This window comes from Pomacea canaliculata, linkage group LG13 (assembly GCF_003073045.1).
Source record: "Pomacea canaliculata isolate SZHN2017 linkage group LG13, ASM307304v1, whole genome shotgun sequence".
In the NCBI taxonomy this organism is placed as follows: domain Eukaryota; kingdom Metazoa; phylum Mollusca; class Gastropoda; order Architaenioglossa; family Ampullariidae; genus Pomacea; species Pomacea canaliculata.
Genome location: NC_037602.1, coordinates 4,956,740 through 4,972,501, shown reverse-complemented (window position 1 = coordinate 4,972,501; position 15,762 = coordinate 4,956,740). Strand labels below are relative to the sequence as shown.

The window sequence follows — 15,762 nt, the reverse complement described above, 5'->3', positions numbered from 1 at the left end:
TCGGAGGTCGGGGAGTTGGCCAAAAAGGAAAGAAACAATAAAATAACTAAGCAACAAACTTATGGCAAACTGACACTAAGAATCTCGCCACGGTCCGTCCGTGCTTGATGTAGTTACAGATGCTGACTTTTTTTTTTTTGGCTCGCCGAGACTTGACAAGTTGTTGCTGTCGCTGGTTCGGCAGACCGCCAGCAATCCAGTTTATTATACTTATAGTCCTCGGTACTCGGGGTAAACTCAAGTAGGGACTTACCTCGCTTCTGCATGAAGGCGAAGAGGTCGTCCAGAAACTCCTTCCTCTGGGGGTCGTCACTCAGCTCATACAGCTGCAACACCCGTGTAGACACAATTTGTTCATGAAAACAGTCATGCGCAGCCGAGACACTCATTACTGTCAGTCTGTCTGTCAATCCACCCGTCAGTCCACTTAACGGTTTTCATCTTTTTCGATAACATAGACGCATGCTAAATTTATACTACATAACATATTGTTAAAAACTGTCGATAAAGGTAATGTTTATATAGCAAATGAAAATACTTAATCTTAATACTTAATGTCAAGCTTTATTTTTTGACACATTTGTTCAGATGTACATAATGAATTCACATGTCCCATAAACTGTATAAATTAATAGAAAAGTAGATCGAAGGGAACGTAGGAGATACAACATAGAGATCGCACAACAAATTTGGTTACTTCTCAACATAGAGATATAAAAATATTTTTCTGGGTGTTCTGAGCTTTAAAATAAAAATCTTTTTCGTGCTTTTGTCACGAACGACGGTCAGATACTCTAAGAAGAAAGGAAACTACAGAGGTAAATGGGGGAGGGTGTGAAGGGGCACTGAATACAACAGTTGCCCTAAACGCCGTCCCCACCAGGGTACGAACAGTGCGAAGTCCCCTTTGTGATGTGCTCGTGTTCGTTTGACTCAGGGGTCAAAACTCCCTTGTCACCGTTTCATCTCCTATCACTCCGATGCATTCACACTGGTCGGCTAATCCCGGTGAATTCCGTAAAGTCTTGACCTTTCCCGACAGTCACATTTCACCCTTCATCCGCAGCCATCCACCAGCAGCCACCGTGAGGGGGGAGGGAGAAGTCGGGGGGTAGGGGCAGCTCGTTTTTCCACCTCAGTCGCAATGTCCGTTTGAAGCGGATCACTTAACGAGATCACAGGTCGACAAACAGTCGAGGACCCTCGGCGCTGTTTGCATTGTGTCCGCTCGCTCGTGCGCTCGTCTGCATTGTCTGCGTGTGTGATGAGTTGACTTTACGCACACACATCAACACAACTGTGAGTGCTGGAGGATCTGGTCATGAAACCTGGTCTTCTTCTCCCGTTCCTCTCCCTTTTATTTACACATTTGGTAATATGATAAAGTGAGAAATCTCAGCCTAAAAAGAGAAACTCATCTTCCCTGTTCTTAAAAAATCTTTTTTTCGAGAGGATTCAATAAAACCATGACGATAGATAAATAAACATCTTGCCTGGCTAGATTAATAAAGTGTTTTGAGTTTAGTTAATGACACTTTCGTGATGAGTCGACTATAGTTCAAGTCGACATCGTGCAATATCTCATCTCAAACAGATATTTTAATTTACAAATAAAACGATATTTTGGACAGTCTATCATCGTAAAAGCCGACGACAGAGCCGACATTGTGCAATATCCAAGCTCAAACACATGTTTAGACCAGGTAAAGCTCTGAAATTTTAATACCTGCATCAAATCTTATTCGTGATTGTGTCCTGGCTCCGTAAGACCCAGAAACTGCCAGGATTGGTTTCTTGTTGAACAGATGTGATGATGACGGGGAAATTAGCATGCTTCAATACAGTTCATTGCAAGATGAAAACGAACCGCGACGCCTGTGTGAAATACATCGTGAAAGATTAATCAGCCGGCCAGAGTCGTCAGCACGGAACCGTTCCTTTAACTGCGCACTACAGCACGCTACAGTGTGATGTGAACGATGTGAACATGAAAGTTTTATTGCGCTGTTGTAGAAGCGTAAACCCATGAATGCGAATGGAACTCGTTCAATATTACTGAAGTCATGTCGCACTACCTTTCCGCAAAGACATGCAAGTGTTTCCAAAGTTTTACCAAAATCAAAGAACAAATTGGAATGGTAGCATGCATCCTGTCATTTATGAATTCTTACTGGTCCTTAGCAGTATAAGAAGATACTACTACTTTATAGAATGCACTATTTCACAAAATAAAGAAAATACGGTTGACAAAGTCCGAGGACAGAATATTGAATGTTTTAAAGAAGGTAGCAATTAACGGAGTTCGTAAATTATTATTATTTAAATTGCCCATTGGGACAAATAAAATTGGTTATTGTTGTTGTTATTGTAGTTTTTGTACTTAAAGGTTGTGGCTGACGTGTTGCTTGTTGTCTAGCTCTGTGTGTTTGTGGGATGTGAATGTGTATGTGCGTGCGTGCGGTGAAGATACATGGGTAGATTGGCACATTGGAAGGTATGTGTGCTCATTGTCCAATTTTTAAAAAAAATCTCAAAGAACTCCAGCATTTACGTGTACATGCACAGAAAGGGGGGGGGGAAATGATTATTGGAAAAACTCCCTCCATCCTGGCAGAAATGACGATACTATGCTAGGAATTCTCCTTCCATTATCTTCTTTTTATATTGTTTACATCGTCTGTCTTCAATTCTATCAGTTCAACCTTCTCATTTTTTTCTTTATTCAGATCGTGTAACTGGCTCTTGCCAAAGAAGTTTGCAGATGCAAGCAGTGGGCGGGTGGAGGTGTGGAGTAATAAGAATCAGGCAGGTGGGGCGGCGCGATCATGTTGGCACTTTTTCAAGGAAAGAGAATTTTGGAGAGGGATGTGTCAGATGTTTGAAGGCGATATTTGCCCATCAGAATAAAAAGGCAAATGAGGAAATAACAAAAAGAAAGAAAGAATTAAAGAACGCTAAAACAATCACGGCATGGGGAAAAAGACAACTCTTGTTCATATTTTCAGAAATGTCAAGAACACAGGAACGAGGGTGATTCATTATTGCAAGAAAAACAGCCGATAAAAGATTAGATGACAAGGCAAGAAAAAGTGGATGCAAAAAGTAAGCGCGTGTGTGTGTAAGAGAGAGAAGAGATACCGATGGAGAAGTAAATTTGAAAAGCGAAAGAAAGAACCACAGAAAAAAATTATCCTAAACGGAAAAAAAGTTAATAAGAAATTACGTCCGGGGTAGTAAGCTCCGTAGCAAATAAAATTTAATGCGAGAGGACAGAAGTGAATTCATGAATCTAGAGAAGAAAGAAAGATAAAGTGAGGGTAGTTCAAAGCGAAAATCATTTGCGTGTTTCGAGAAGCATCACAAACGTGTTTTCTTTTCAGAATTTGTATACATTAAAACAGTCTACTGCAGAGATTTTTTTTATACTAAGAATTATATACATGCATCCCTAAAATGCATGTAGCCAGGGTATGCAGACTGCCACGAAAGCAAAAGACAGAAAAGAAAGGGACGACTACGTCTGCACGCATGCGCAAACGACCGACTATGCATTCAACAATGGCGCGGCGCACAATTCCCAGCGTTTATGATTATAAATCGCCCGCGATTGCTTTTCCATAACATGGCAATGAATAATAATGGTTATGCCTGTCACTCGAGCGCCGCCGATTGCGGGTACCCCCAAGATGGGAGACGCGCGCGCGCAGCCCCGGCTCGTGCAGCCAGCGTAATGGGCGCCCGCCAATCACGTGGTCTCCTGGGACCCCGCCCCTTCCGACATCCCAGACTCCTCGTGGAAGCGATGCCGTGTGGCTGCTTCACCGAGCAAAGTTCCGCCATAATGCCAAGTTGCAGGGTCTGGAATCGCGATAGCTTGGGGATCGCTTCTTACGCAGTAGGATAAATCGACCGTTTCTCCATCTCTAGTCCGTTGTCTTTTGAGATTTCGGGTTTCGCCTTGCTCATTTGTTTTCATAACCTCGATGCCAAGTATTTTTCTTGCGTGCCATTAGTTTTTTCTGTCCTATTCTTTGCGGGAGACGCTTTTCATGAAGATGCATGTGTTGGATGAATTTTTGTTTTATTGAAAGTCCTTTGAGCAAAAATTTCGGTATTACTTGTCTAGTTAACTGTTTCAGCGCCTTATACCGAAAGGTGTTTAAAAGACTTTTTCAAATATTTTTCTTTTCAATTTTTATGGCTTTGTGTTGTGATAAAAGACATTGTCTTCCCATTCATTCATCCTTTATGTAGCAAGTTGTCTTCTATTTTATACTTAGTCTAGTCTTTTGCGTGTTTTTCTTCAAAGTGTCGTATCTAAAACACTCTGTTAAATTCCTACTACATTCCGAGTGGATGCGCTATAAACCGTCTCCATGTTGTCTATGAGTCTCTACCTCAAGTGGATGTCTAGTTATAAGGCAAGGAAAGGGTCTGTGTCGAGAAATAATGTAGAAAATTTTGGAAGCCAATGATAATAAGAGAAGAAAGAGCATCCTTTCCCCTTCACTTTCATCTCTACTCGTAGAGGAAGAAAAGCTATGGCGGTCGGCTTTGCAGCCGCAGGAACTGTAATAAAGTTCCAAGACCTTCAGCCACAAGGATCAACGGCACCATCATGTCGAGTTCTAATTTCAGTCGTCATGCAAAATTTTCTTTTCAGTGTCTCATAATATTCTACTTGCGTTCAGGGGTACACAACTCTTTTTTTTTTTTTTTGGGTCCGAGTTTGGAGTTTATTATTTCAGGGTAAAAAGAGACATTGTGGAGAAGATGAAGGTAGAACAAAAATTACTGGACGAGGTGGGGGAGGATTTCAATAAAGAAAAGGGAAACGTACAGATATTATAAAAAAGAGGGTAGGTTAAGTTCAGAGCTAAGATAGATGGAGGAAACAAACTTACTGATAGGAAAGACACACTATCAAACCACAATGAAATCGAAAGGAGATGGAAATAAGAAAGAATAGTATAAAAACGAGAGTGATACTTAGGGGATATAAAGGAAGGAAAAGAGAGGAAGGGAAAATAAAGAGTCTTCTAAAGAGAAAATACAATGCATACAGCAACTTTACTTTCGATAGCATTTCAATTATTAAAGGGGCACCCTGACTTTGTAAAATGTACAGTAGAGACAAACTAAAGGAAATCAACAATGAAAGATGGAAAAAAAGAGGGACAAAAAGGAACGAAGAAAGTGAGGAATGGAAGTAAAGAGGAAATTAACTTTTGCCACGAATTGTACTTGATGCATCATAGATTTTGTCTTCACACTTTTTCACAATATTTCTTCTAACTAATATTAATATGTCACCTAACACGGAAATAATATGTAAACAGTTTTGCGGGCTCTGTGTTTCCCGCTTCCTCCTTTGTGCACAAAAGTCAAACCGCAAAGTAAACAACCATAATTTTAAAGGCACACGTTCCATTATTGATGCTGACCATGGCACTGCCCGCGATAAGGCATTTTAGTTCGAAAGCAAACAAGGACAGCCACCATCACCCCCTCGAAAAAAAAAACCTGAGCTGAGTCGTGTTATTTGAGGATTGCCCAGCAAACACGACTGGCACTGTTAGAAGCTCGATCAGTCAATTTGGCACCATTTCTTCGCCGATTGGCGAGCGTTTGTGATCGGCACGGGGTCCAACTCGTCCCCCTCCGTGTCTGTCGTGGCCTTATTTGTTCTCGCGCCGTTCCGGGTGTGTCGCGACCGCCTCCCCCTTCTTCGCCCCCTTTTCCCTGACCCCTGGTCTAATGCCCCTGTCGCTGCCATGCAGTCACGCTGTGTCCACTGCTGCCCTCACACGCTGCGCGACAGGTTGTCAGCCCTGGTGTTGACCCTCGGCCAAAGACAAACGTGCTCAAGGCTCGCCACAGCACGTGGAGTCCAGAGACAGGATCTCGAAATATTAGGGTGGAAAGGAGATAGAAAAACCAAGGAGAGCATGGCCGATTTCTAGATGCTATTTCCACTGATTTCTTCTCGTCTTCTAAAACTAAAAGAATCTTCAGATTAAAAAAAAAAAAAAAAAGCTTGCTGTTTCCTGAAAAGAGAAACCCAAACAAACCCGACAGCATCAGAGCGGGGTAGAGAAGACAAACCATGCCTGCTGCCGGATTGGTTGTCAGCGTGGGCAATGAACATCGGTTTCAAGCCTTTTATCGCTCGTACCGAAGGGAAGGAAGGAATGAAAGAAAGGAAAACTGACAAACACACATGGGGGCATGGGACATGAAGCGACACCTGTTGCAGAATGTTCGAAAGGCAAGCAGTTGTCTGTCCCTGGGTGGGGGAGGAAGTGGGGAGTACGGCTGTTGTCGCTCCAAGATTGAAAGCTAGAGTATACAGAATACCTGACAGTTCGACATGGACGGTATTTGAGATACGAATCTCACCTACGCAGAAGACTTTCTTTCGACAACACTTGTCGGCAGAAGGCAAGTGTGCTGGCTGTTCACAGTAACGGTGGAAGAACGTTAACCTGGACTTCTTTGATTCCTTCTAGAACACACCACAACACCTACTTACCTGCAGATATATAATGACTAATCTATAATTTTGAGTTTGTATTGTGTTCCATGTCTTAATATGTATCAGTGGTGAGAAACAAACAGGAGACAAAGCGCTCGATTAGTAACAGTTTGCCAGTTCAAGACTTAATTATGGTTCTACAATATTGCTTAACGAGGTTTTTTTAACACTGTGAAAGTTACTTTTTTATTTTGATTCCTTCTTTTAAGTGTTGTGTTTTCCATGTATATCTATACTCGAAAATATTCCCTGCAGCGAAAGGGAAATTTCAATTGTATAATGCATGTTTCAATGGATCACATTCATTATTTATTTCATATTAATCACGCCGCTATTGGTACCAATTGAAATCCATGGACTTCTTCGGAAAGAGTTCAGACGAAGGAAGACTACTCTGAAGCAAATTGCTGCTGTTGTTTGTTTTTTCGTCCCCCTCTTTTTTCCTACGTGATCACTGCCAGTTGAGTAGAATTAAGAGGGGGAAAAGATGGCAGCTGGTTCCAGATCTACACACACACACAAAGACAACCCGCGCCCACAGCGGCGGCGAGCGGTGTTGTTGACTCGGTTTTGTTTAGTAAGTATCGGGGGACAGTTTTCAGTGGACTTGGCACGGGGCAACAGCAGGCGACGCGAAGCACATTTGGCGAAGCTGTCGTCTGTTCTCCGGAAACTCCCCTTCAATTACCTTTTGCTCTTCACAGAGGGCGCCACAGATGGAACGGCCAAGGGGAGATAAGAGAGGGCGACGCTCCCCGTTTCTTTGCGCTCAGAACCTCAGGCTGCACAAGTCATCAAGCACGGGATGAGGAGTGGGGGTGAAGGGATGGGATGAGGGGGAAATGTCAACCCAGCGACGAAGGGAAAAGGAAGAAACCCAACGTATTTTTAACGACGGGTTTCTGAAATCCTCGCGTCTACTTTGGCCAAGGCTGAAGTTCACTTTAGGACCCACAGCCGGCTGTTTGCTGTCGCCGTGCGAGATGTGTATACCTAGGCATTCGGCTCAAAGCCGGGACTTTTCTTCATAAGAATCGACTTGAAACGTTTTGTCCCTTGCCTCAAAAGCCTTTCATCTCGCTGCTTTCACCTTTATCCGCGGCCAGATTATGATTTGGACGAATATCCGCACACACAGAAGCTAGCGTGGACCTCTGCATGGTCTTCTTACGAAGGCCAACGGGGCTATCCGGCGTTAAGCACTGCAAGTATGCAGTGGACGGTAAGAACACGGGGACACTTCTGCCAGGCTGAATAAGGCAACTGCTTATCACTAGCAAGGTTAGCGGAGATCACAGAAGGCACGAACTTATGTACAGTACAGGTAGGGTTTCGAAAAGAAACATAGAGAGAGGAGGAAAAAAAAAAAAAAAAAAAAAAAAACAGGAATTGGCCAAGGAACTAAAACTGTGCCAGAACCCGGTATCCATGGCAACAATATTCATTCTCATAAATATTCAATTCTTTGTGTTGTATGCTTAATAACAGGAAGATAAACCCGGAGGACGACAACTCTGTTTAGTTTTCCTATGAAACCACGGGCCTACCGTTACACTTTTTTGCGTACCGATATTTTGTAATACAACATATATCAAACAAAACCACAAATATCATTACTTTAAAAAATATACACCGCTACAACCAAGCCCAATTCCTCCTGCCCCTAACAAAATACAAATAAAAATTGAAATTTCAGAAATTTGCTAACATTTTTTAAAAAAATGGGGAAGGGGAAAAACAAACAAATCCCAAACAACAGATGCATAATCAAAGAGGCAAACAATGCAACAAAAGAGAATAAGAATTTCTTCTGAAGTTGAAATGTGTTCAAAGAACAAGGAAAGAAACCGCCTTTTAGCTGATACAACAGTGTTATTGTAGTTTCTGGTAATGAAGTATGTTGTTGTCAACGGATGTAGCGCTTCGATGACCGAAAAAAAAAAACCCACAACAAACAGAATATTACCATACGAGAGTTTATTGTGATCTAAGGATACCACGCATAAACATTTTATGGATTTCTGTGCATAATACTCGTTTATTTAATTTTTAAATATTTATTCTTTCTTTGTTGTGGAGGCTGGGCTGTTTCCTTCTTTTTGTGTTTATTTCTTTTTGGTTTAATATCGAGCAAAGGGAGAGGAGCGGGGTTCAAGAAAAGATAATCCGACAATCAGTGCCCTTGTTCATCCCTGGCGATCGGCTAAGAGGAGGCTTTGTGAGCACTGATCTGCACGTCACATTCATGACCATCGCCTGCTGACACTAAGTTTAACAGGAAAAGTTTTGACTCCGACCTTTCTGCTCGCGAGGAGACTTAAAAAATCTCGTTTAAAAATAAAAAAAAGAGGCCGGAGCAGCACGCACTTTACAGACAGAGGAAGTCGGCGCATCGAAGGTGACGAGGGTTCGCTAAATTTGGGGACAGCAGGGGCTTGGTACGGATGCCGCGGCTTGCGAAAGGGAGACAGGAACGAGGCGAAGAGCGATGAAGACGGCGAGGACTTAAGGTGTTTTCATATGGGAAATTTGGGCCGGTCACCAGACAGGAGAGGAGGAGGACGACCAAGGAGGTGGTGGGTGGGTGCGGAAGAGGAGGACGATCGAGGAGCACTCTGTGTTGTGTTTTTTTCTTACTGTACATCACGTCCGTAAAGTCAGACATCACCGATATGTCACAGCCGTGCTGACTGCATTTATTTAATAATAAAAAATCGTTCGTTCTCTTTCGGAAACATAAATATATTGCAGGCTCTTAGTACAGATGGGACAGCAACAGAGGCAGACAAGAATAAAAACTGCAATTTATTTCTTCTAAGACACCTTACACTACTCGAAAGAGCTTTCACAGAATACAGCTTCTGTTCTTTTTTTTTTTTTTTTTTTTTTAAACTTCAACTGCCGTTTCTCAAAAGACCGCGAGGAATTGCGATGCCAGCATTCGCTGAATATGTGACATTGTTTTGTTTGCATATCAAACCGGGGTAGGCTTTCGCTTTTTTCATAATTTCAAAGATTGTTTTAAAAGACCTAGTTTCCACGTTTCTCCTCTTTCAACAAGTTCTTGATTTGACTGCATAGCCGATAGCTTCCGCTTGTATGTTCGGAAAGACCCACGAGATGAAGTCGCAGAAAAAAAAAATGATTGGCGTCCCTCTGTAGACACCTTTCGTTATTAAGCATCAAGACAGTAACTCGAGCGACCATATCATCTCCTCTGATCCTCCACTCCACATCCTCCTCTCCTCCTATTTAACGTTATCCTCGACCTCTAACCCCGCAAGGCTCCCTCTCTCCTCCTCCTTCCAGCCCCATCCGCTGTGCGCAAACAGCTCAAAGCTGACGGAGCGCTCCCGTGCCAGTTTGACCAGAGACCCGGGCAAGAGGGGGGCTAGAACTCTCACACCGACTTGACTGGGATGGCAGCTTGTTTGTGCTTCTTATTCACTGTTGATTTCGCGCGGTTCCAGGCAAAGAGAGAGACCTGACAAATTGGTTCTGATCACAATCAGAGGGAAGAATAAAGACCCAGCAGCTCGGGCAAGACAAAGTTTTAGACAGGGAAGGGGGCGGCAACGCCGTATCAGTGTGTACATGTGTGTGCAGGGGCGTGTGAGGGAATGGTGATGGTGGTGGTGTGGGAGATGCATGCGTCTTGAACAAGGGTTTTAAGTGGTCTTTTAAAAAATGAAAAATCAAAACAAAACAAACATGCTAAGCACTTCATGTGACTTACTCTATTTCTCTCAAAAAAGAAACACACACACATTCGGACAAGAAAATTGGCAACTAGAGGTATCGCTCGGTATTTATCATGTTCCCCGCATATTTTCTTCATATACATGTAGAGGAGTTTCGTGACCCTTTGACCGCCAATAGTCAAACTTAAGGTGAAAGCCACTGTTGAAAATTTGTTGAAGACAATTTCCGTTGCCTGCTTCGGGTTGTTGGTTTATTGTCGGGTTATTAAAAGAGTGAAGTTCTTCCCCATGGTATAGCAAAATCAGTTTGATGGAATGCTAGTTTAAATTTCTGATGAAAATTCTATAGTTCATTAATCTAGAGACAAGGAGACAGAAGATGGTGTTTTAGTTGTCTAAATCTACTGTGATATTTACAACTATCATCAAGTCCTTAAGTCTGCCAGATCCTTCTGTTATGGCAGGATTGACAACAAAATATTGCACTATGCCATGAGATTAAACTCATAGTTCTGCGAAAAGGCTTCTTTGAAAAAAAGTGTGCTTGTCCATATTAATCATATTCTATTGAGACATTCTGTTCTTGTTTACACAGAGGTAGTGTTTTGAAAACACTTTACACTCAGAAATTAGAAAGCACAACAGTCACTTTGTATAGATGTACAATTGAACTAGTTGTAAAGAGTGTAAATTAAACTGTTTTGTGATGAATGACAGAACAGTTTTGTGTCACTACATTTATGAGTATGAGTCTAAAGCCTGTAAATGAGGGTCATAGTATTGTCTTCTACTGTATCTTAAATAAACATAGTATGCAAGAAGCATCTAAACATTTTGCTGTAATTCTATGTACATAGAAAAGAAATTACAGAAAAAAACCAGAATGCTCACCCACCAATACTGCATTGTGTGAGAAACTAGTTACACTTCAGGGATACTAATTGTCATGGTATTATAATTGCATATTGACCTTCAAATCATTTAAATTTAACAAATATCTATGTGCTGTGAAGGTATATGCATGTGAACTTTTTATGACTATGGATAGTGTGATAAGTTTGTGACTGTCAGTTGTAATAAACAGTTCTAAACAGTTGAGAAAAAGATTTTTTTTTTTGTGGTTTGCTTGGTTTTTTAAAGTGTGAAACAAATACAAAAATTAAAATAAAAACTTCCGTTTCCCATCCATAACCTTTTTTCAGCAGTGAAGCATAAATATAGATGAATATAATACATGGCAAAATGTGTATAGGCTTAACAACAAAGAAACAAACACAATGATAACTGACTTGAAGAAATGAAGTTTGTCAAAGGTCAAAAGTTAATACAAAAAGAAAATTCAAATTTTCTTTTTTTGATCAGTAAACCCAAGCAACAAGTGGTTAAGCAAAGGTGCGTTTGAGGTTGATACTACACGAGAACAGCTGCATCAAAAGTTTGTCAAACATTAAATATTCCTTTTGTTCTAGGAAATAATTGTTACGCCACTTATATAGTTCAGACATGCAGCCGTTTAACTGACGCAGAAGCTACGTCATAAAACTATTCTTAGCAACACATATGGCTGCCGCCATATTAAACGCAAGAACATGCTCATGTTGCCACCTGGTTCATCTACATGCAAGCTTGGTCGAAAGGGAAAGTGTCTCACCCTGAAGCAACAGCATAAAGGATCAAGATTAACACGGTCTGGAGAAAACAACAAGAGATTTTCTCATCTAATCAAGGCTCTAAATGTCCCTTTCATCTTGGTTGAGGACAAAATGGGGAACGTAAGGAAAAGTGTCTTGTTTCCGATGTTGTAAAGAAATATCCAGACACCGAGGGCATTACTTCGTGTTGCTTTTCTGCAGGACCCCTTTGTATCCGCTTTATAACCACGGTTCCATGGGCTAAACAACATTTGCAGAGTCGGGACACCACTTAATGATTTAGTAAACAAGACTATTGTGCTTGAGTTTCCATGTTGCTTAAGGGGAAAAAACCCTCGCTTCATAAATTTCGCCCCAAAACTACAAGGAGAATGCCACAATACGAGAACACAACACAGTAAGAACATTGTTCAATTGCTCCATTTTAGCTCCTGCAGGAATCCTTTCTTTCACACGATTTCACAGTCAAGACAGAGCATGCACAACAGAGCAACCAGTTCAAAACTGATTAACAAAATAAAGAGTTGTAAATGAGGTATAGTTGAATGATCTGCCCTTGGGAGGCTGGAGGCGCACGTTTTGAGTGTAAGCCCTACCATGAAAGTAATGAAGCAGTATCCCAAGTTCTGTAAAGTGATGAGCATCTAGAAAGTTTAGGAAAATACTGCTTACCAAATTTTATGCAAAATAAAATTTAAAAAAAGAAAATATGAAATGCTCTTCTCATCATTCTGTTCCGTCTGCTTAGGACCCGTTTTGCGGCTGAAAGGAATACTCGGCAAATGCACGGCAATAAATTCTGAGGGTTGAAACGGACAAATCAAATCATAAAGGTCGTGACCTGTGGCGCGCACTCTTTTACTGCCAGTGGTTCAAGACGAAAGGCAAACGGTGAAGCCCACACAGATGTAGATCAAAAGCTATCGTCAGCTTCGTAAAACGTACGAAAATTAATCTTGCACGATTCCCAGATAACCAAAAGCCCTCTCGCTTCTTAAATTATTGCGCTGAATCAGGCAGCAGCTGCGAATGTCGTTAAGGACAGTAAATTGAGCCCCCGAATTTCATCTCTGCGCGATGCCAGATATCAAAACGGAGTTGCCAAGGCCCCCAACGGAAGAGCGATGCTGGGTGGCAGCGATGTGAGGTCGGGTCTCGCGCGGGGCAGTGTGGGAGAAAAAGGACCGATTAGAAAAGGTGGTGCTGCGCTCGTGTGTGGGAAGAGTGAGAAAACACACACTCACACACACGGGGAAAGAGAGAGAGAGACCACGTACACACACGTTGATGCCCAAGATCATCTGACACCACAAAAATATTTATTGCCGACTTTTGTTCGCTTATAAAGTTATTGGAGCTATAGCGGGGGCTGGGAGAGGATGGGAAATGAAACGCGGCCACTGAAAAGTCTCGGATGGTTGGATGTAAATCTGTTGTGTACATCGGGAGAAATCTTACACCTCATTCTCACGAGAAATGGTGGAGGGGGAGAAGTCTGCAGGCAAGGCGATGTTTGGAATGTCTCACATAAGCACTTGACACATGAAAACTGTGCAACCAACCACGGGCTGGGCAACTACCGCATGGATGCAAAGCTACTTTTTCCCCTTATGTCGCTTATGATTCCTATGATTTACATCCTTTTCACAATTTATATGTACAATTTATCATTCGCATATTTACAGCGCAGGCCACTTTAAAAAAGATTCAAGCCCACCATATTTTCGGCAACATTGATTAATCTAACTGCTGAAAACCAACCAGGTCCACATTAATAACTCACACGAATCGTTAGCTAAGCAAAAACTATGTTCCTTGAAAAGAAATATTTATTTAGAAAACTTATTGTTTGTGGCACTGTAAAGCAGCGTCAAAAGGGATTAGAAAAGAAAGAAAGAAAGGAAGAAAGAAAGGAAGAAAGAAAGACAGAAAGAAAGAAAGGAAGGAAGAAAAAGAGGAAAGAAGGTCTGTGTTAATTGTTAACGTGAACGCAGGAGCTAGCAGCCACATCGCACGGCTGGAATGTTCTTGTGATTTTTTGCAGAGGCAGTGAACGAAGACAATCGTTGCGACGTGTTGAGACTGATGAAAGTCAGGATCTGGCTTCAGGAATCGTCTGGGCACAGCCAGCACCGCTGCCGATCTTTCAACTTTCATGTTAGGTTACATGCTGTCTGTCAGTGTGCGTCAATGGCAGCACTGTGTTAATCACAATTACACGCTCAGTCTGTCTGGTCGCGTGAGGCTGCGGTCATGCGTGTGTGCATGCATGCGCGCACGCAAGCGGGTGTGTGTGTGAGAGAGAGGGAGAGGGAGAGAAAGAAAGAAGAGGAGGAAAGGAGAAGAGATAGAAGAAAGCTGTGGAAGACTGACTCCACTTTGGAAGACTTACTCCACTAACCGTCTTTCGATAAACAGATTGAATTATTTTGTTCGAGAAAGAGCTCTCTCGGGTTTCGGCTCGTGTGAGGTTACCTTTCCTGTGTTTCGGTTGCATGCCGTTATTCAAAGAAACAACCAAGCTAGAACTGGTGACTCGAATTTCCACTATCGCAATGGTTTCTAGGTCATGGAGACAGGTTTGTTTGTTTTTTGTTGTTTTTTGTTTTTTCTTTCAACACAGATAACCTTATGGCCCAGATACCGAAGAACCATATCTTAAAAATACTTATCGTTGAAAACGAACGATGCACAAACCCTTTTTTTTTTTGTTTATAAAATTACTGGAGCTTTAGTTATGGGTATATCCTTTTGTGGATAAATTGCAAAACTTTTACTGTGGATAATCTCCGTGTGGAGCACCACTTTGGATGGATGCGTTGCTTGCAGGACACCAACATGAAGACCAAGATATTAAGCACCCAATGTACAACTGCTACCACTAGTCAATTTATCCCACATTCACCCCATACTCTACTTTCCACATTATCCTGGGACCGGGTAACCTGGGAGTCAACTAAACTGCTATTATTTTATAAGCATTTTAACTGACTTTCTGCCTTTAGCTCTAGCTATTGCAATGTGCACCTGACTCCCGCCGCTCCTCGTCCTATGTTTGTTGAAGAGGCCTCGTAATGTATAAACACGCCTGCATCATCACGTTAGCACACGAACACAACATACAGCGCAAAATGCTGGGAAATTAAAGAAAACAAACAGCAAAATATTAATCATAAACCTGTCTGGCAGCCTCTTTACGGGAGAATGAAAAAGGGGCTTGAAGATTTGTTTGGTTTTTTTTTTTTTAAGCATATAGAGACTGAAATGGATAACTCGGCGGTTATAGCCAAGCCTTTAAAATATTCCCCCCACCTTCTCCAATTGCTTGGTGATCAAGACAGCTGATAACAGACGAATAGAAATAGGGACGGTAGTGATATTTTATCTCTAAGTGTTTCTTGCACTTCAGAAAACTAAGTCTACTGTTTTTAGCTTACATGTATCCATTCTTCGGTATAAGGTCTGCTTGTATGTTGCATTTAAGGTCTCCTGTCTGATAATTTCATTCTAATGACAGACATCGATGAAATCTTATGTAGTCTTGGAGTCTCGCACGCTTCATAGTAGATAAGGGAAATCCGAAAATAAAGACATTTATTTAGCGGGGAAATAAGAATTTGAGCTGTAAACTCTCAGATTGTATTTTGATTACAACACGTGGCTTCAGCACAATGGTGGTTTAACATGTTCTTCAGCAAGAAAAATAATATGATTTAAACAACTATGAGATGCACTCTCTATGACCCTAAACTTTTTTTTTGCAGTTTTTGAATGTTATTGTCCTGAATTTTATAAATTATAAACGTGCTCCCGAGCACGCACAAGCACATAAATTCACTCGAGAGGATACTTTTTATATACTTAAACCCAGCCA

At 41.7% G+C, this 15,762-nt stretch overlaps 1 protein-coding gene across 1 annotated transcript in view; it reads right to left on the bottom strand.

Annotated features, from left to right (window-relative positions):
- LOC112554368 (protein dead ringer homolog) overlaps positions 1-15,762 on the bottom strand; it is a 65,879-nt gene that overhangs the window by 42,870 nt on the left and 7,247 nt on the right. Inside the window, exon 2 of the mRNA XM_025222124.1 lies at positions 254-335. Within this exon, the coding sequence (XP_025077909.1) occupies positions 254-335 (82 nt within the window). The remainder of the gene's footprint in view (positions 1-253; positions 336-15,762) is intronic.